This window comes from Camelus ferus, chromosome 11 (genome assembly GCF_009834535.1).
Source record: "Camelus ferus isolate YT-003-E chromosome 11, BCGSAC_Cfer_1.0, whole genome shotgun sequence".
In the NCBI taxonomy this organism is placed as follows: Eukaryota; Metazoa; Chordata; class Mammalia; order Artiodactyla; family Camelidae; genus Camelus; species Camelus ferus.
The window spans coordinates 5,902,203-5,922,461 of NC_045706.1; the positions used below are offsets into that span (position 1 = coordinate 5,902,203).

The 20,259-nt window shown below is 45.4% G+C and overlaps 2 protein-coding genes across 4 annotated transcripts in view; one reads left to right on the forward strand and one right to left on the reverse strand.

Annotated features, from left to right (window-relative positions):
• ADAM12 (ADAM metallopeptidase domain 12) overlaps positions 1 to 5,924 on the forward strand; it is a 326,306-nt gene extending 320,382 nt beyond the window's left edge. The window contains 1 exon segment of the mRNA XM_032490670.1: positions 960 to 5,924. Coding sequence (XP_032346561.1) covers positions 960 to 1,017 — 58 coding nt within the window. The 3' untranslated portion in view covers positions 1,018 to 5,924.
• A 2,775-nt stretch (positions 5,925 to 8,699) lies between these two features.
• The window catches only part of FANK1 (fibronectin type III and ankyrin repeat domains 1), a 91,434-nt gene continuing 79,874 nt past the window's right edge, over positions 8,700 to 20,259 (reverse strand). For 2 of the 3 annotated variants that reach the window (XM_032490673.1, XM_032490672.1), the window contains 8 exons: positions 18,371 to 18,452; positions 17,233 to 17,307; positions 16,339 to 16,404; positions 14,400 to 14,565; positions 11,158 to 11,301; positions 9,163 to 9,240; positions 9,029 to 9,073; positions 8,700 to 8,921 (listed from right to left, as the gene is read on the reverse strand). In XM_032490673.1, the coding sequence (XP_032346564.1) occupies positions 8,856 to 8,921; positions 9,029 to 9,073; positions 9,163 to 9,240; positions 11,158 to 11,301; positions 14,400 to 14,565; positions 16,339 to 16,404; positions 17,233 to 17,307; positions 18,371 to 18,452 (722 nt within the window). In that variant the 3' untranslated portion in view covers positions 8,700 to 8,855. The remainder of the gene's footprint in view (positions 8,922 to 9,028; positions 9,074 to 9,162; positions 9,241 to 11,157; positions 11,302 to 14,399; positions 14,566 to 16,338; positions 16,405 to 17,232; positions 17,308 to 18,370; positions 18,453 to 20,259) is intronic. The other variant, XM_032490674.1, reaches the window with a different exon arrangement.

Genomic DNA, 20,259 nt, shown 5'->3' on the forward strand with positions numbered 1-20,259 from the left:
TTTCATTACAGCTCTTGGGAAAAATGTTTGGCCTGCGAAAGAGACAGCTGCCTAATACATCTCAGAGATAAAGCTGGTCAAGGGGTCAGGACGATGGTTTAACTCCCGGCTCCACAAAGAGAGGAAAGCTGCCGGGCAGCCTGGTTATTTCACTGTGGTTTGTAGGCTGATCTTGAAGTCCCTTCTCTTGTTACAAAGGGAAAGCACCGCTTTACATGGACGGGAAGCGGGCAGACCCTCTTTTTAAATGACCTCAGGCAGTGGCCTGTCTCACCGCTGCCAGATGCTGACACCAGTGCAGCTGGTTTGGGTCTCGTCCTGGAAAGAGGATGCCCTGTATGCTCCTCTTTGAGGGACCTCACAGGCCCAGCTTTGCTCTGTCCTCTGGAACCACAGTAATACCGCTGGGCACATCGCGGCTAGTAAAAAAAAAAAAAAAAAAAAAAAGAGATTGCTGGCAGTGAGAATACACACTGGATGTTGAAGAGTCAGTCCCCCCGAAATGTCAGTCACCCCATTAATAATTTTCTATGTTGATTACATATTGAAATTCTACTACTCTGGACATACTGGGTTAAGTGAAATCTCTGACTGAAGTTAGCTTTATCTCTTTTTACTCTTCGTGAGCCTACTGGGAAATTTAAAGTTACAGAGGAGGCTCACCGTTGCGGCTTGCACCGCTTTTCTGCTGAGTGGCCCTCCCCTGGAGTCACCTTGCAGATGGATGGGAGGGTCATAAACCACTGAAGACCCGGCAGCCCCCCAGCGAGGTCCCTTTCGTGATCTGCAACCCCTGCCAAAAGCAAGAACAGTGTCCAGCCCCCAGCGTGGGGGTGGGGTCTGATCCTGGAAACACATCCTAGTGCAGGGAAGGTCATCGCCCACCCGGGCGTCTGTATCTGCAGAAGTGGCTCTCAGGGCCTCTCACTGCGGCTTTTTCTTCTCCCCTCTCGAGGCAGACCGGCTCCCAAGCAGCCGCCTCAAGTGCCCAGACCGCCCCCACATCGCCTATGCTGAGTGAGAAGCAAGCCGACACCTTTTCTCAACAGTGAAGACAGAAGTTTGCACTACCCTTCAGCTCCAGTTGGAGTTCTTTTTTGTACCAACTTTTAGAATGTTTTTTAATGTTTCAAACACCACGATCTGAAGAACTCTGAGCTACTGCCGTCGGTGCTGTGCTGTGCTAAGGTGCTCTGTACTTCCTCAGGTACTGTAAATTATTAATTTATGCAGAATGCTCGCTGCAGCGCGGTGCGCTGGACGGGGCGTTTTTACCATCACTGAGTTTTCCATGGAAGGAAGGCTTGTTGTGCTTTTAATAGTTTAGTGAACTTGAAATATCGTGCTTTATGGGATTCCGGACAGGATGTTTACTTTTTGATGGAGGCTTTACTGGAGACCAGATCCCCAGCAACCCATGGCTGTGGTGACGGTGCCCGACACAGCTCAAGAGACCCCAGGTAGAACCTTGAGTGATTTCCTGGAACCCCTGATCCCAGGTCAGAGCCTGGCTCCTGGTCCCAGCTGTGCCTGGCTTTCAGGGATAACCTGGGCCCTGTCACAGCAGACGGGCTGGCCCACCATGCCTACCCCTTGAAGCTCCAGGAGAGCCGGGAAGGAGGCTTCTGGCCAGGAAGCTTTGGAGAGAACCTGGGTTGCAGAAAGGAATTTTGAGGTGTGGCCACACCAGCATAGATAGAGACCAAATATGAGGCCAGGCAGAAACTTGACCTTGAGCTCACCAGCCGAGAGCACTTTGGGAGAGCAGGCAGCAAAGTCTGCTCTACAGAAACACCAAGAACGCCTTTTCCTGGCTGCCCTCTGCAGAGCGCTGGCATCAGCACCTCATTTCAGTCGGGAAAGGGGCTGTTTCTACGGGAAAGCTACTGCCCAGGCGCTGCAGACACCATCTCCCTGGACTGTTTGGAGCTAAACAAATTACCACCTTGTCTTCTTGACTCTAATACAATGATTCTGTGTTCAGACAGACAGATGAGGCTTTCCACGGGACCATAACTACTTTCAGATGTGAACTAGTAACCAGATCTAGTGAATCAAATCCATAGATAAAAATCTCCTTCTATTGCAAGGCTCAGCCTATTCAAAATTCGGCAGAATCCCTATGCTTGCAGAAACTACAACCAAAAGCAATGCTGTGTTCCTTGGGGTAGGTTATGCCTGCTCTCCTTGCCAGCACAGGTGGGATGAAGAACCATTAAGTTACTAGTGAGTTCTCTTTGGGCCATCCTATTTTCCCAGCTGGGCTGCAGGAACCTTTAAAAGATGTTTTTAGCAGAAAGTTTGAATCTATTTTTTAAGTACTGACAGCCTACCTGTTATTCGAATATCATAGATTGTGATGAGGAAATCCAATTCCTCATCCTACATATTCATGAAATGCAGCCCCTTCAGCTTTCCCTCTTCAAATGCCTGACTGGGGAGCCATTTTCACAAGGAGATCATGGCGATGCCTGGACCTAATGGTGTGAAATTTACAAAACTACTCAGACAAGGTAAAATGCCTTTATGCCTCTGTCTTCTAGTGGGGCCAGACATGACTAGTTTTCACATTAGAAGGCAACTGACAGCAGTTCCATAATTCACTCTGTTTTATGATAGAGCCTTCATCTGGGGTCATTTCAATGGCTTTTCTATGCCTTGAAGCAGAAAAACAAAACGTACCGAGAACCTTGGTTTGCCTTCCAGAAAGCAGGAGTGCATCTGACTCTCCCCGTGTTCCGTCTCTAGGTAACACAGTGTTCATGACCGTGGAGAAACTAAATAAAGCCATGTCACAAACACACAGGAAAGGGGACCCAGCTCTGAAACATTCCAGCTCTTACAGCACGCAGCTATTCATTACACAGTGATCAATCTCTTAAAACGACAAAGCCATGTTAGGAAATGTTACTGCTGATGAGCATGTACAGAGTTACTGTAACTGGGATAATTTTGGTAATGGTATTAAGGCCAAAACAGCTTGAAAAGTTTACAGAAATTTTATGGTGCATCATGTGGGTGTTACCTTTGTGGATACCCAAGCCCTTTGATCTGGCGTTTTAGTCCCTTCTCCCAGTGCAAGTAAGAGGATGTGAACTTTTTTTTTTTTTTGTCTGTCCTTAACTACAATTCCTGTGTTTCCATTTCAGAGAACCAGGAATAGTTTGATATTAAAGGAGGTTAACACTGTGATCTTACACTATGTCATCAACCGGCCACTGAGGGGCCACGGCGGATGACGCATTCTTCTCTCTAGAGTGCTAATTGCTTTTATAGAGCCATGCAATTTATTTCTGGACAAGAACATATTTCAAACTAATATCTCCTTGCAATACCCAGATAATATTATTAAAGGGGCAGTACTTCCAAGTGCAGTATTTAGCAAGTGAAGCGTATTTAGCCGTAACTTTCACTGTAAGATAACTTAGGAAAGGAACCAATAGCCATGTTGTTGGGGGAGGGGAGTAGTCCTCCCCCTTTTTATATCCTCAGAGATGATGGAAACAAAACTCAATAGTTGTATTTCAATGGCAGTCTATTTTTCATTTTTAAAAATTGTATAGGCTGAATAACAGAGTTGAGGTGAGGTTAGAAGGGCCTCCCTCGCTTAGAGTGGGCTCTGAGGGTAGTACCCCTTTTGTGCCTCTGTCTTATGGGAGTTGTAGGTTACATGACCCCACTTTATTGAGAAGTTTATCTCCCGAAGTTTTGTGTCAGTTTGTTTTCCCGACACGTGGGATCGGATGGGTAGCAACCAAGAGGAACAATGCATAACATTTTCCATTGTCAGAATGTGCACTCGGAGACTCCGCGTCCCAGTGTGAGTTTTTCCAGCCTACACATGTGGGATGACATCACAGAAACCACAACAGCAACGAATTAAACTACATGAGAATAAATACCCCTGACTAGTCTCAAAGGGGACATCTTTATGCCTTCTTAACTTTATTAGGAATTCTCAGGCTGAAACCAGAGGCCATTGTTCTCTGGCAAATCAATGCAACACATCAGGGTAGCCCCGCAAAGAAAAACAGGAAAAACTCTGCTCTGTGTCAGACTGTTCTCAGGAGCCTGTCATCCGCGGTGGTGCTAAAAAAGAGCCTGTGCCGGGCCAGCTCGAGCGTCTCCCCGCCATCTCGCCACTGCTGTTTACTAAGCATCTGAGCCACTGAGACCCCGAAAACCAACCAGGAGGGCCGGGCACCCGGGAGCCGCCTGCCCCCTTCGCCGGCTTTCCTCGTCCGGGAAGCTTACATCACTTACCACTTTCGCTCCTGAGGGCGCCCCTGGGTGTTTGGGGAGCGGGAAGCCTGGGGCAGGCTCGGCCTGGGGCCCCGTCCTCAAGGCTGTCAAAATGACCCCAGCCCCACACGAGTAACCGGGAGAAACATTCCACCCAGGAGTCTCCCAGGGCCGGGACTGACCCCCCCAGGCGTGACCCCGGGGCTGGAGCCGGCCGGTGGGGCACGTGGCAGGGGCGTCTTTTCTCCCCCCCACTTGCACAGGGCCAGCCCGAGGCTGCACCGCGACTCCCCATGGCTCACAATGAGGCCGAAAACACATCTGGACCCAGGCAGCCTGGGCCACAGCACCCCTGTGCCTCTCCGGCGTCTCCTCATCACCCAGTGCTGACGTCGGTTCAGCCCGAGTGGTGACGGCTGCAGGTGCGGCTGCCCCCCTCCCCATGCCCACCCCCGGGACGCCCAAAGCCCTTCTCCAGAGCTGCAGCGCCCAGCGACCCCACCCACTCCCCCAACAGCCTGGAGTCCAGAAAAATCCCTTCTGCAAGCACTTCCCATCTAAAGACTTAGTCTAATTATTAACTAATAATTAATAATTCTAATTATTCTAATTAGAAGGGGGTGGCCACAGAAAATCAGGTTACCTATGATTCGAAAAGTCTCTCGACACACTCTCCAGTCCTACGGACAGCGGTTTCTTTTAAACCTATTTGGAAACCCGGGCAGTGATACCAGTAACAAACGCTCAGCCAGGTTCACACGCCCCAGGCTGAGAAGCATTTCTGTGCAGTGAGGCTTCCCGAAGCCGTTTACCTGCGCGTGAACGGACTTCCCCGGCCTTTCATAAAGAAAACCCCCTCTTTACTTTTGAGACATTCATGGCAGCTTGTAGTCCAGCCATTGAAAGCCTGCTTCATATGAGAAAAACAAGAAGAAACACCACATACAAAATTGTTAAAATCTTCAGTAATGGGTCCTGGTGGCCAGATTTCACACACAGCTAAAGGAATTCCCGGCGGGATTCGGCCCTCCCAGGTTCCAATCCTCTGTAACCAACCCTGATTTTCCACATCATCTTCAGAACACGTGTCTTGTGTTCGCCCTGTGATTCTCCTTCCATAAGATAACTTTTTAGTCCTCAACGTAGCACATTTTAAATCCAGACAAAAGAGTAAGTATCACGTGATGGTCTGAGTTTTACGAAGACAACAAATGATGTCTCTATTCATGGCCTATAAGCAAGTACTTAAGTAGGATAGTGATAGAAAAAAATACATCAAACTAGAAAGAGAAACTCCTCTGAGTGCAGGGCAGGACCAGTGTTAGTTGCAAAGCTCGTTTCCCTCCTGCCCCTCCGTCAGGTCGGACTGGGAGGTTGTAGGAGGGTCCGCTGTTGGAGTGTGTGGCACAGAAAGTATCACTCTTTAAAACTTGGCTGCAGCCTATCCAGCACAGTACAAAGTCATAGCTACTAAACCAGTACATTGATTTTATAGTGCTTCGTCCATGTATAACGCTTTGGTTTGCTAAGGTTTCCTCTCATACCTTCTTATGTTACAGTCTGTTACTTTTGTACACGTTTCTCCTGTTGGGAGTCCACAGGTAACACAACCTGCTATTGTCATAGGAAAAGTCATTGTTTCAGATATTATAGCCAATAAATGGTATCCAGGTAAATATCAAGAAATGTCTCATTCATTCCTGGGAATGTTACAAAAAGGGGGAGGGGGAACTCTCGTGTGGATAAACGTATCTGTAGTCTTGCTCATGTATAGATGCATAAGGAAATTTTGGAACAGCACATAAGAATCCAGGAAGAAGGGTGAGCTGGTGAGTCAGGAGATGCAGGCTGCGACCCCCGTGAGCCAGTCGGATGGTGGGGTGAGGAGGGGAGATGCCTTCTCACATGCACACTGTTGGGGAGGGGACTTAATACATATTTCTTTTTAACAATGTGACACATAACCTATCAAAGTTTTAAAAACTCACCTTATTTATAGAAGAGATAGATTTAAAAAGCAAGCAGGAATAAAACCATTGACACCAGACATATCCAGAATAACAGTCTAAACGTAATGGAAATCTATGGCAAGAGTTTTTAATGGCATCCAATTTCCTAAAGAACAGAAAAGACAAAGAAAAATAAATTTACAGAATGGTAACCAAAGGATCTTTGTTCTTACCACCCTCTCCCCATGACAAAGCAAGTAAGCAAAAAATAAGTACATAGAAGAGCTGAGACATGGTTAATAATGATCAACTTTATATTTACACACACACACACACACACACACACACACACATATCTCAAATGGAATACTTAAACGTACTGAATATACTTCTTTCAAAGTGCCTCCGGAAAAAAATTTATAATTGTGTATATTAATGCACAAAGTAAAACTCAAATCCTAACGGTACAAATTCCCATTATAATGCACTAAAAGTAGAAAAACAATCTGTGGCCTAGAAATGCAATGATTTTTGAGTCAAAGATCAATGGCAGATTATCTGGCAGACAGCAAATGGAACCATTGGGGACGGCACACTGTGGCCATGCTCCTGAGACTCTGCAGTTATCAGAACTCACCTGGATGCTTGGTACAATGCACTGCGCATGCCCTTTCCCTGGAGTCTCCAATTCAAAGGGAATTCCAATTCAGAAATAAAAAGTATGAATTAATTGGCAGAAATGAAACTAAGAAAACCAAGGGTGGGTTCTTTGGGATAATTAAGGACACAAGATAAGCCACTACCTAATCTTATTAAGGAAAAAGATTAAAAAGCAAACACACAGAGTACATGAGGATAAAGAATCCAGCATCCCAGTATAACCCAGTAAGGGTACCTCAGGAGTAGAAGGTTGGCTCAATATTTTAAAAGCTAGTAATCCAAGTTAACAAATTGATAGCTTGTAGGGAAATATGCCATATGATGATTATCAGAGATGCTAAAAAGACATCTGAGATGCTTCAGTGGAAAATTAAATTCACAGATCTATGCTAAGACCTCACAAGCAGTCGTTTTGGGCTAAGTTACGCTGTGATGACAAGCCACTCATAAATTTCGGTGACTGACAACATGGCAGGACCCTCCCTCACTCACATGCCACGCCCACCCTGGGTGAGCTCTGGCTCTCGCCTCGGGGCCCTGGGCTGGCGGAGCATCTCCGTCCAAGAAACAGCTGGTCTTGTGGCAGAAGGAAGGGGGACATGGGGATTCACAGAACTTCTGTGCAGGGGGACAAGAGCCATTTCCACTCCCACTTCATTGACCAAAGTCAGCCCCGTTACACGGCCCAGCTTGCTGTCCGCAAGAAGGGGTGTGCCCCCCTCCCACAGGGGGGGCTGGGGTATTACCTACAACTGGCCGAGACACGGAATCGAGGGGAGCGTCAACATTGACCATGGTGGGAAGGATGAGCCCTGCGAAGTTGTGACTGTGCTCTGGCTGTTAGAGAGATTTTTAAAAATCTATTCCAGCAAATTTAAAGGAATAAGTAATTGTATAAAAGGTAAAATGCTAGTGAAAGATCTAAGGAGAAGACTGCACGTGACCCACAGACCCAGTGCCTGATGTGGATCTTCTGTAGACTGGAATAAAGCTGAGACTTGCCAACATCAGTAAAATGGACGGTGTTTTTTTTCCCCTATGCTCTTCCCCCTGAGCCAGGGCTTTAGTTACCTTTTAATCACCTGCAGAGAAAATGCCAGTCCTGGGCCGACCACTGTAGCTGGTCTTCTCACGGGGCGGAGAGCGTGTCTCTGGAGACACAATGTGCACGTGGCCGGCTGGCTCACTGCCCCGCGGGCCTTTAAGTGTGCCTGCGGAGTCACGGCTCCCACACGTGTGTGTCTGAGCTCCCGCCCGGCCGACCTGCTCCTTCCCGCTTGTCTCTGAACCGCGTGCTGGGCATCCAAACCCCTCCTGCTCTGAGGACTGAATGTGAGGCACTCCTCTCTGGCAAAGTCGTCGACAGGCCAGCAGGCCGCGTCTTTCATTGCCGAGGCCTAAGTGCACGCGCACACAGCCTCAGATACAGGTCCGTTCCACGATGACTGACCCTCCACCAGGCTCCTCCAACAGAGCAGAATCGGAGTCTTGAAATGCATCTCTTGCGCTTTGATGTGAGGCCAACAGCGAGGAGAAAGCTCTTCACGTGGCCTCCTGGGCTTGCGGGAGGAGTGTCCCTCCAGGAGGGAATCACCCTGACAACATGGCCTGGAAGGCCTTGAGTCGGGAGGGAGGGATGTAATTGAAAACACATGGGGGAAGGAATTTCCACCGGGCCCTGGAGTGGCTCAGAGGATGGCTTGGAGGGCAGGAGTGGGAAGTGGGGGACCGTGTATGTTTGTGCAGCTCCAGGACATAAATATTTTGCTTCATGGCTCACTCCAAAAGGCCGAGCACAGGAAAACCTCCCTGTCCTGCGGACGCCCAGTGACGACACCACTGCACATGCTTAGGTAAAGAGATGTATTTCAAAGTGGGAACACGCGTATGTTACAAAAGTCACTGTGCATCTTCAGCTAAATAAATAATCAAATGTATCGCCCTCTAGTTCAAGTCCCATTCTGCTTTGCTTCACTTGGCTTTCAGAGATAAGAGGCCCCCAGGTCAGCGAACAGATGACTTCTTCGGCATTTGCTTTTTTTTCCTTTCTTCTAATAAGAAGATGACATTCTAGATAAACAAAAACAGGTGCATGTAATCCAAAGTTTTGGGGTTTCTTTAAATTTTTTTTAAAGCACTACAAGATCAGCCTTAAAGGGATAAAGAACATTCTCAACCTGTCTGTCAAAAACTCTGGCCATTTCTAGGACACCTTTGCCGAACTGGAAGAGAAAACAACAAAAATGCTTTTATACATACGGTCTTTCCTCCTCTCCAGGGAAAATCTTTAGATGAAGACTGAGTTCTATACCTCATTTTTAACACTTGCATCTGCCCCTTTGTCGAGAAGTAACTGGACTAGCTCTTCGTGATCGTTTAGCACGGCCACCTAGAAAATCAAACACCGGTGGGGTGTGAGTGGGCTCCGCCCTCCCTGCATCGGGCATGGGCTGCAGGAATGGGGTGCCTGGTGCAGGCAGGTCCGGTGACTCCAGGCAGCATCCTCCGAAGGCAGAGAGCCAGCAGGGCTGCAGTGGCTCTGCACACAGGGATGTGTACCTCGCTCCCCAGCGGTGGCAAGGAAAAGGGAATGAAATCCACCTTTCTCCACTGTAAAATCGCTTGATAGGGCTGGGCCAGATCAGCACAGAAGGCAGCATGTTCTTTGTTTTAACAGATCTGTTTTGATCCTAAAATGGCCCTGGGGACTGAGGTTGATAATCCTTAAAGAAATAGTTGTAAAAAGGACAACAAAAATACTACAGGAATACTACAGAGCTATGGTAATCAAAACAGCATGGCATTGGCATAAAAACAGACATATAGATCAATTAGAATAGAATAGAGAGCCCAGAAATAAACCCACAGACCTACAGTCAATTAATCTTCAACAAAGGAGGCAAGAATATACAATGGAGAAAAGATAGTCTCTTCAGCAAGTGGTGTTGGGAAACCTGGACAGCAGCATGTAAATTAATGAAGTCAGAACACTCCCTCACACCATACACAAAAATAAACTCAAAATGGCTTACAGACTTAAATATAAGAAAAGACACAATAAACTTCCTAGAAGAAAACATAGGCAAAATATTCTCTGACATAAATCTTAGCAATGTTCTAGGGCAATCTACCCAGGCAAGAGAATTAAAAGCAAAAGTTAACAAATGGGACCTAATTAAACTTATAAGCTTTTGCACAGCAAAGGAAACTATAAGCAAAACAAAATGACAACCTATGGAATGGGAGAAAATATTTGCAAATGATGCAACTAACAAAGGTTTAATTTCCAGAATATATAAACAGCTCATACAACTTAATAACAACAACAACAAAAAAAAACCCCAATCCAAAAATGGGCAACCAGTTCTCCAATGAAGACATACAAATGGCCAATAAGCACATGAAAAAATGGTCAACATCACTAATTATCAGAGAAATGTAAGTCAAAACTATAATGAGGTATCAACTCACATGAGTCAGAATGGCCATCATTCAAAAGTCCACAAATAATAAATGCTGGAGAGGGTGTGGAGAAAAGGGAACCATCCTACACTGCTGGTGGGAATGCAGTTTGGTGCAGCCATTATGGAAAACAGTATGGAGATTCCTCAAAAAACTAAAAATAGACTTATCATATGACGCAGCAGTCCCACTCCTGGGTATGAATCTGGAGGAACTCAAATGCACCCCAACGTTCATAGCAGCACTATATACAATAGCCAAGACATGGAAGCAACCTAAACGTCCACCAACAGATAACTGGATAAAGAAGCTGTGGTATGACAATGGAATACTATGCAGCCATAAAAAAGAATAAAATAATGCCATTTGCAACAACATAGATGGACCTAGAGATCATCATTCTAAGTGAAGTAAGACAGAAAGAGAAAGAAAAATACTGTATGATACCACTTATATGCGGAATCTAAAAAAAGGGGGGAAACAGGACACTATGAACTCATCTACAAAACAGAAATAGACTTGCAGACATAGTAAACATTCTTACGGTTACCAGGGAAAAAGGGTGAGGGTGGGAAGGGATAAATTTGGGAGGCTGAGATTTGCAAATGTTAGCCACTATATATAAAAATAGATTTAAAAAAACAAGTTTCTTCTGTATAGCACAGGGAACTATATTCAATATCTTGTAATAATCTTTAATGAAAAATAACATGAAAATGCATATATGTATGTAGATGCATGACTGGGACATTGTGCTGTACACCTGTCAAGAACTGCCTAGTTGGAGAAGCTCTGACCTTAGTCCCACATGTGAAGCCAGGCTGTCTTGTGAAGAGAGACGTACCATTAGAGGTGTCTTTCCGTCTTTATCTTTCACGTTCACATCTGCTCCTGCATCGATCAGCAGAGAGGCGACCTTCTGGTTCCCCGAGACCGCAGAGACCCTCATGAGCGGGGTCCACCCTGAGCACGCGTCCACCACGTCCACCTGTCGTGCCACAGGGAGAGCAGCTCTTAGCCCAGTTCTTTTCCATAAAGTCACTCATCGGAAACCTACAGAGGAACGTCTGCTTGCCCAAATTCCCCCAATGTAGATCGTCTCTCTAGACCTGGTGACAGTTGGTTGGACTATGCTGATTTAATTCACGTTTATGCAGTGAGAAGCTGCTTTTTGGGTCACTTCAGAGGGTGCTGAGAGGCCCCAGGACCCCCCCTTCCCACCCACTGGCATCTTCATTTACATTTTGTTCAAATGGAAAAGAGATGGGATGGAAAAATGAAACATCATCACCTTCTTCTCGGCTCTGTATGAGCCCCTGCCCTATTTTCTCATGCCTAACTTTCCTCACTGCTTTTTAAAATAGAGTTTCTGCTGCTTACTTTTAGGCATCTCTGTAAGCAGCTTTAAATCCCTTCTGGAACAAGATGGTAATGTAAGCACCCACCCTTATATTTACCAACACGTACTCATTTTAAGCAGGAGAACTACAGGCAGGGTAAATACAAAGATCTCCTACACGAAATCTAATCTGAAAACTTAGCCAACCTAAGTCCTTCTCCAAAACATAGTTTGCCTGGTAATAAGATAGGCCATTTTCCAATCATCTGCCCTACATTAAAATCCTTCAATTTAGTGCTTTAAAAGACATATTTTAGAATAAGAGAGTGTAAGTGTTGCCTCCTCCAATTGCAACAAAGACCTCATCAATCCAGGAAGAGTGGTACTGAAGTCAACAGAGACACATGTGCACAGACGGACTTGTGCACGCACACATCTAATTCTCTTACAGAAGAATTACTCAAAGAAATCTACAGCTTTAGTAAAACATTGGACCAGAATAACAAGGAACTGCCAGTAGGTCCTTAGGACATTTCTGGTTATTTGTATGTATGAGATTATCCACTGCCACACTGTTAAGATTTGCAGCTCTTCCTCATGCAAATAACAAACAACCTTTGGGCAGCGAGCTTCATTATATTTAAATAATAATAAAATAATCCCCTCATATTACAGGGTGCTTTATGCGGTTTTTAATGCACTTTCACGCACGTTTCCTCTTTTGGTCCTAAAGGTTAAACACTGGTAGGTGTTTTTTATTCCTGGTTTACAGATGATGAAGCCAAATCTCAGAGGACGTGATGTCTCCCCGGAGGTCACACAGCTCATTAAATGTAGAAATGGCTCCCCATTCAAGCAAGTCAGTCTCAGTGTAGATCCTTAGATTCAAGAAGAGGGTGGCAGTGCCCCCACTTTGCTCCCAGATCCGTCTCACCATCTCCCAAAGCATCGGGTCAATCACCTGCCAAGAACAGAGAGGGACTCACGCTGACATCATCTACCCACCACCTGCCAGCCACGCAGAAATCCTTGGTGGACAGTCACGTATCTCCAGGGCTATAGAAAAGGATGGGATTTACCCCAAATGGATGCGTTTGTAACTGAAGCCCAGAGAGCCTACACTTCCAAAAATCTGGTACTTAAATGTTGATGGCAGAGACTTGCCCTTCTTTCAACAAAGTCAACCTTCATTTTCAACTCCAGATTTTCACTGGGTCCAATGCACGAGCAGAATTTGTCATAAAGCAAACAAGGGGGATGTGGCTGTGACAACCACACAAGGCGGGTGTGGCCAGCTCCGACCACCAGGGCGCACAGGCTAATCCCTCTGACCTTTTGTGCTTGTTTCTAAAACAAAGAAAACAAGAAATGTAACAAAAGGGAATTATCTTAACAACTGAGGTTTTTCCTTCAAGGGGCCCTCTTTTCAGCCCTCTAAAAGCAACATTAGGAACCAGTGAGATCCCACAACTTAAGTCTTGCTTTCCCTCAATCACACTTCAGAGACAAACCAGCACAAATCTACAAACATCTTCCAGGAGTCATAACTCTTCTCCATGTGAGTTTATTTTCCAGGTCATCAATTTAACTTCTCCACACTCTACACCATCTGGCAGTCACCATTAGGACACCATTTTGTTCGTCGCTCCTTATTTCCATGCCTTGAAATTTTTATTTAACTTCTTTGAAGTCTTGAACTTTTTTTTTTCCAAGTTATCAGCAATTACCGTTATTGAGCTAATTCTATTTGCCTATCTTCAAGTATCTGTAGAAGTCCAAACAACACTACTTCTAAGTCGAATTTGTACTTTCCAATGACATGAAACCAAAACCAGACCAACACACCTGCTTCAAGCTAAAGACACTAGAGCTGAAATTCTCTATTCTTGATATAGTCCGTTTGCTCTTTGGAAGTTTGGTGTAATGACTAATCTTTAAAGCAAACCAAGAATAAAAAGAATCTAATTCCAAAAGCAAGTAAGCAGCACTGTGGCTATGAGTTAACATCCTTGTGTGTCCAGCACCTAAGACACTACCAAGAATATGAAAATGGTGGGGTGGGGGGTATAGCTCAGGTGGTAGAGCACATGCTTAGCACGCAAGAGGCTCTGGGTTCCATTCCCAGTACCTCCATCAAATAAATAAATAAAACCTAATTACCTCCAACCCCCTTCCAAAAAAAAAAAAACTAATAAGAAAAAGGAAAAAATAAATGCTTATTTTAAAAAAAGAATATGAAAACAAATATATGTATGTATATACATGACTGGGACATTGCATTGTACATCAGAAATTGACACATTGTAACTGACTGTACTTCAATTTTTTTAAAAAGCCAAAAAATAAAATTTAATTAAGAGGGAAAGAAAAAGACAGTATCAGGGCATGGTGGAAGCTCCATCAAGCCCTGCTGGCAGGTTGAAAGGAGAGATCACTGAGGGATGAGTGAAGGAACAAGCAAGGTGGAAGCAGCACCAGGTCCAGCTCTGGACGCAGCACTGCTCCCTTTTCCTACACAAGATGAACATCCTTGATCATCTGAAGCCTCTCTATCATAACAACTCCATAAGGGTCTTTTTTCCCAAGGCTTCAAGGACCATCTTGCTTGTAAGTCAGAGGACTTCCTCCAGCATTTCTAGGCTCAGCTAGTCCAAGGCATCCACAAAAGGCTCTGCTTCTCCTGAAACCCACGGATCAGCAGTTAGGTTCTTAACTAGGTGTGTGTGGTTAAGAAGGGAGACCCATACCTCACAGCCGTCCTGGATCATCCACTCAATCACACCGCAGTGGCCCCCGTCCACAGCCCAGTGCAGGGCTGTGCAGCCGCCGAGGTCTCTGGTGTCCCAGGAAGCGCCATGTCTTCGGAGATACTTCACCACATCAAGGTGCCCCGCATAGCACGCGAGCATGAGACTACAACACACAGAAGCAGCGGCGTCTGGCTGTGAGTGTGGTCCCCATGCTCATGTCCGCGTTTGCCCTCCCTGGCCCAAACCTGAGACAGAAATCCTAATGTGAGTGGAAAATTCATGAAAATTATTTACATAAAATGTACGTGGCCCATCAACTGATAGACAGACAGAATGTGGTATATCCATACAGTGGAACATTATTTGGCCATAAAAAGGACATGAAGTACCGGTATCTGCCACCATATGGATGAACCTATGCTAAGTAAAAGGGGCCACACGTAAAAGTCTACAGGGTATATGATTTCATTTATAGGAAATGTCCAGAAATGACAAATCTAGAGACACAGAACTAGCAGATTAGCAGGGCTGGGAGGGAGGAAATGGGGAGAGACTGCTAATGAACACAGAGCTTCTCTTTGGGCTGATAAACACCTGGAATTAGACAGTGGGTTGCACAACTTTGTTAATATATTTTAAAATCCTGAATTGTACATGTCATTTTTTTTTAATTTTTAAAAAAATTTTATTGAAGGTACTGGGGGTTGAACCCAGGACCCCATGCAAGCTAAGCACACACACGACCCCTTGAGCTGGCCCCTACCCCTGAACTGGACATTTTAAAGGAATGAATTTTGTGATATGTGAATCTCTCCCTCAGAAAAAAAAATGAATAATCACTGTCATTGAGTGAAATGTTGGATTTTAAAAACATATACCAGTCTCTGATGATACTCAAAAAAGAAAAAGAGAAGAAACACTCATTGGACATTATTACAGATAATTAAACCAATTCCTTACTCTAAATATTGGTATTTAAAGAAGATAAACATTTATGTTGCCTTTGTAGGATGAAAGGCAGTCCGTCCCCAGTTGATAAGGGAAAGTTCTTTTTGATGGAAGACTGCCAGCTAATAAATGTAGAAGGAATCATGGAAGGAGAAAACCACTCTCTGGCGAGTCCCAATTAAATACCTGGTTCAGGCCAGGATCATGGTGGATGCTACAGTTATTGGATGAAAGGCTAGTGGATGTCCACTCTGTGCTGAATCACTAACCCATAGATTATTTCCTAATTGCAGCGGGAAGCTATATATTTACCAAGGAGAGATCTAGCTCTTCCACCCCAGTGATCAAACCGGGAATCGCCAGCTGTGGGGCAACCTGCATGACAGGCCTGGCGGACGCAAACTGAAGCCACAACACCAGCTCTCAAGTTTTCTTGCTAAAAATGTTAACCTGAATCCAGTCAAGCCTGTAAACCTAATTTTAACTTTACTGGGTATAAAGAGACGAATGAACAAGTTAAATGCCTCCCTCGCACCTAGGAGACAAGCAAATCGAGAGCATGAGGCATTCTGTAAGATAATTGGTCTGGACTCCTCAAAAAGTCATTGCTATAACAAAATTTTAATTAAAAAAAAAAATGGATAGAGGACCAGACTAGAATGAAAGAGACAAGAGACAGAAAAACCAGATGCAGTGTGTGAGCCTTGACTGGTTCATGGCCTTAGCCCACACCCCCGAGTAAAGCACGGGAGACCCTGTGAGGGACAAGTGGGGAGGCCCGCGTGGGTGGTCGGGCATCAGCAATATTAGGGGGTTAGTGGGCAAATGAATAAGCCAGCGTTTGTCATCACATTGCTCCTGTGAGACCTACTCACCTCTCAGTACTGTCAAAAGAAACAAGAAAATACTGGAATCAAATCAAAAATCGTCTGGGCACAAGCTTAGTATCACAAGTCTGGGAACGTTTTAGGGAACGTGCCACACCCACCTGTCCTTGCCACTTCCATTCCTCAGATTCACGTCTGTGCCGTTAGAAACGAGGATTTTCACAAGCCTAAATGAAACAAATTTCAGCGTTGCTGGATGCTGCAGCTTTGATGAGCAGGGGCCCACGATAACCCAGTAAAAATGAACGACGCTGTATTTCAGACACATCTTGGTACCACCTCTCCATCTTCAGAGGTGGCTGGCTTTAAAGACAGGGCATTATTAAACCAGGAAACTGCCTCTCCACACCAAATAAATTGGTTTTCACTCTTTATGTGAACCATTCATTGAAAAACACAACTCCTTCCCATGAAGCAAGCTGGACGATCAAACTAACTCATTGTCACTTCCGTGACTATTTTAGATACGTTTTCAAACAGTAGCATTTAATGGAGATACCCTTCAATGTCTTTCAAATGGCATTTTAATAGTTAAAATATCACTATTATGGAAAAATAAGCTATTAGTATTTAAGCTTATCTCTGTGTGGAGGAGAGATTACAGAGTAGTTATCAGTGAAAATTGTATCTGAGCAAGCCATCAGGGAAGTTTGCTTTTCAGAATTAATATCCCTCCCCTTTATTTTTCTAAAGAAATTCAAATTCCAATAACCAGTTTTCCCAGGACGCATATACGACCTTGCAAGATATAATTAAAATGGCTACCTCTCTTCCTTACCATGCAATTATGTTTTTCTAGCCTCTTCTGCATGTTGTATGACTTTATGGTAAAAGCAGCTGAGTTTCTGTTCAGCCCCTACCTGGCACGGTTTGGGAAAGAGAACAGAAGCCAGGTTCCCCCACAGCCCTTCCCCTCCCACCCCATCCAGACCGGAGCCTTTGGGAGAACGAGGGGCTCAGCCCGTCACTGGGGGATGAGGAAGGAAGAGCCCTACCTGGTGTGCCCTCTCTGCGCAGCGACCATCAGAGCGGTAAAGCCAAGCTTATTGGGAACATCCACCTTCACGTTGCTTGGGGGAAACACAGAGAAAAGAGATTAACGTGCCGGCGCGGCTCCCTGTGGATTCGCAGCTGACATCTCTTGTGGGGAACAGGTGGCTAAAATGGTTCATTTTCCCAAGAACTCCAATTCCTTCTGGACCATTAAGTTTTTGTTGTCTTAGGCTGCTGCCCTGCCTCATATTTTAAAGGGTTCAAATTCACGAGAAAAGAAAATGACTGTAATTTCACTTAAAATGGGCATTTCCTTCCCCTGGAAACCATTACGAGATCTGATAAAGCACACCAGGAAGAGCACTGCTCCTTTAAACCAGCAGGGGACACGATGCCTCGGCTGCAGACTCTCAGCTCCACCGGACACAAGCCCAGAGTGATGGAGACCCTCATCTCTCCCCTGACTCCCATCCCACCTCCTGGGCAGGAAGCTCTGCTGCTCGAATAAGAAAGCCACGCTCTTAAATAGCCGCTTAGAGGCTGTGGCTTTTTGCAGGAACCTTCTCTTCCCCAACTTACAGAGCCTTAATTCACAGGTGACTTGCCTTCTAAGGCGCTCAAAATTACTGATTCAAAAAATCTAGATTCCATTGCCCCTTTCTCATTTGGGAGCAGCTTCAAATCTCCCATCTGCAGCAACTGCATTCGCCATTTTTTCCTCTTGTGTTTTATCAGCCTTTGAATTAGAAACAGCTGATCTAGTGATGCCTTCATTTCATCAGGAATTAGACGTGGGCATTTGGGGGTGAAATCTGCCAAAACGCATATGAGCAAGAGTCATAAGTTATTTCTGGGATGAAAATGACACCCAAACTCGTCATTTCCGGTTTCAATTTTCATTAAGTACAAAACATAACATTGGCATGGGACTTTCTAGGCTCATCTTTATGAACTATGCGGAACTCACACCAGTCACCTGAGATCAATTTTGAGCCAATCTTGGAGCCAGTCTGAAAGCCATGGGAAATTTCAGGAAAACCAAATAAAGCTGCATGAAAGCATTTCTATGCACTTGCTTGGGCATTAAAAATAAAAAAAAAAAATTTTTTTTTAAGGTTTTAAAAGGCAGAGTCTTCTTACCCTCCTTGAAGTATTCGAACCAGCAAATCTTCATCATTCACATTGACAGCTCTATGAAAGTGCTCGCTACTTATAGGCTCCCCTGAAGAAATTAGACAGAAAGCAGTCATCCAAAGTATAACAAAAGAAGTCTCATTCCAGCTCTGTTCCTCCTGTGGCCTTGAGTGGATGCTCACGATCACGTCCAAGAAGGCACTTGGCTGTTCCAATGAGTATCTCTTACAGTACATACTTCATTCCTCCTTCTACTGAAAAAGACCTTGTTTTCACATATTAAGAGGAGAACACTGAGATTGTCCTAAAGGCTTGGGACATTGTCAAGTTTTAAAAGTACTGCTGTGTGGATGTTATTTTGATATTTGAAAATAATCCTTTCAGATTTCCTAAGACTTAATAAATGCCTCTTACAGGCAAGGAGAAGCTCCACAATTGTCATAATGTGCTGCTTTTGTTTGCCAAGGAGTCACTAAACTATTTGAACCACAAACAAAACAAAACAAAACAAAACAAAACAAAACAAAACAAAACAAAACAAAACAAAAAAACACAGACTGCTTTAACGTTGGAAATGCACAAGCCCAGTTCTTCCCAGGAACAGGACATCGACGCCAGCCTCGCCCCCTCTGAGCTTCTGGGGCCAGAAGGGCTCCTACCCAGAGAGGTGGGGCTTTGCGAGAAACCTCGATTATGGGAGAGAGCCTGCCAAGGGGAGGAGAGCCCGTGAAGGGGCCTGAGAAGCAGTAAAGGAACGGGAAGAGGGGTGGCCCCTAGGCAGGGGCGGGACCTTTAACTCCTCGCAGAAAAGAATGGAGCAGAAGTTTAAAAATGCGCAGGGTGAGAAGGAAGGGCCAAGTGAAAAAAGCCCGCTGGTCAAGACGTTTATTTCATGGCTTTATCTCACCTTCCATGACTTCCTGACTTTTAAAAAATAATTATGATTAAGTTGAAGTGGAATAACATAAGTGAGGCACTAAAACAGCAGCTGCCCCGCGGGGGTAAGTACCTGTTGTGATGGTAACAGCAACCGTAGGGGCAGCTGCCTCATCCGAGACAGCCCACCCCTCCCCTCTGCCCCGTGCCCAGCCCCTCCCACACTTAGCGCCCTGCCTGCCCCCATGGGCATTGAGTTGATAAGCCCTGGTTTTAGTCATCTCATTCATTCGACTAATGTTTATTAAGTAACTTACATGCCAAGTCTTGACACTAGGGGAAGTGGGGGGGGGTCCCAGAGACAATGAGACCCACATGTGCTCCCCCTGCCCTTTACACGGCAGCATCAATTTCAGCTGAAATCTGAGCAGGGTTACTGTTACCAACCCTGAAAGAAGACGTCCACCCCCGCCCCTCCCCTCCCACCCGCACTGCACCCCAGACCCCCCCCCCGGGACCCCCCACCACTCAACCTCCCTGTTTACAGTCTGGCCTGCACAGGGCCCCCACCATCTCGGCCGGAGGGGAAGTAAAACTCTTATTCCTGCTCCTTAGGGTGGCAAACCTTTCTGTTACGCCAGCTCCCTGGCACGGAAACCTCTGTCCTCCCGGTTTCCTTGGAGGGTTTAGCTGGGAAAAGCACCAGCTGGGAAGCAGTGGGGCAGAAAAATGAAAGGTCCCTATCAGAGTGACCTTCTGCTGATACCCTTTCTTCTGTTCTGGTAAGAATAAATTTAAGCCAAGTTAAAGCTGTTTTGAAATCACAATTTTGTCTGCTGGAGCCTGCCAACCTCCTAAAGACGTCTTTAGCTACATTGTACTTCCTTTTCATCATTCCACACATAGTTTTAGACCAAAAGCCCCAAATAAAAGTATCATGATAAATGACCAGAGGGCAAGGCCCATGGCCGTCCCCAGCCTTCCAAGGGAGGTCACGTCTAGCCCTGTGTTTCCATGAG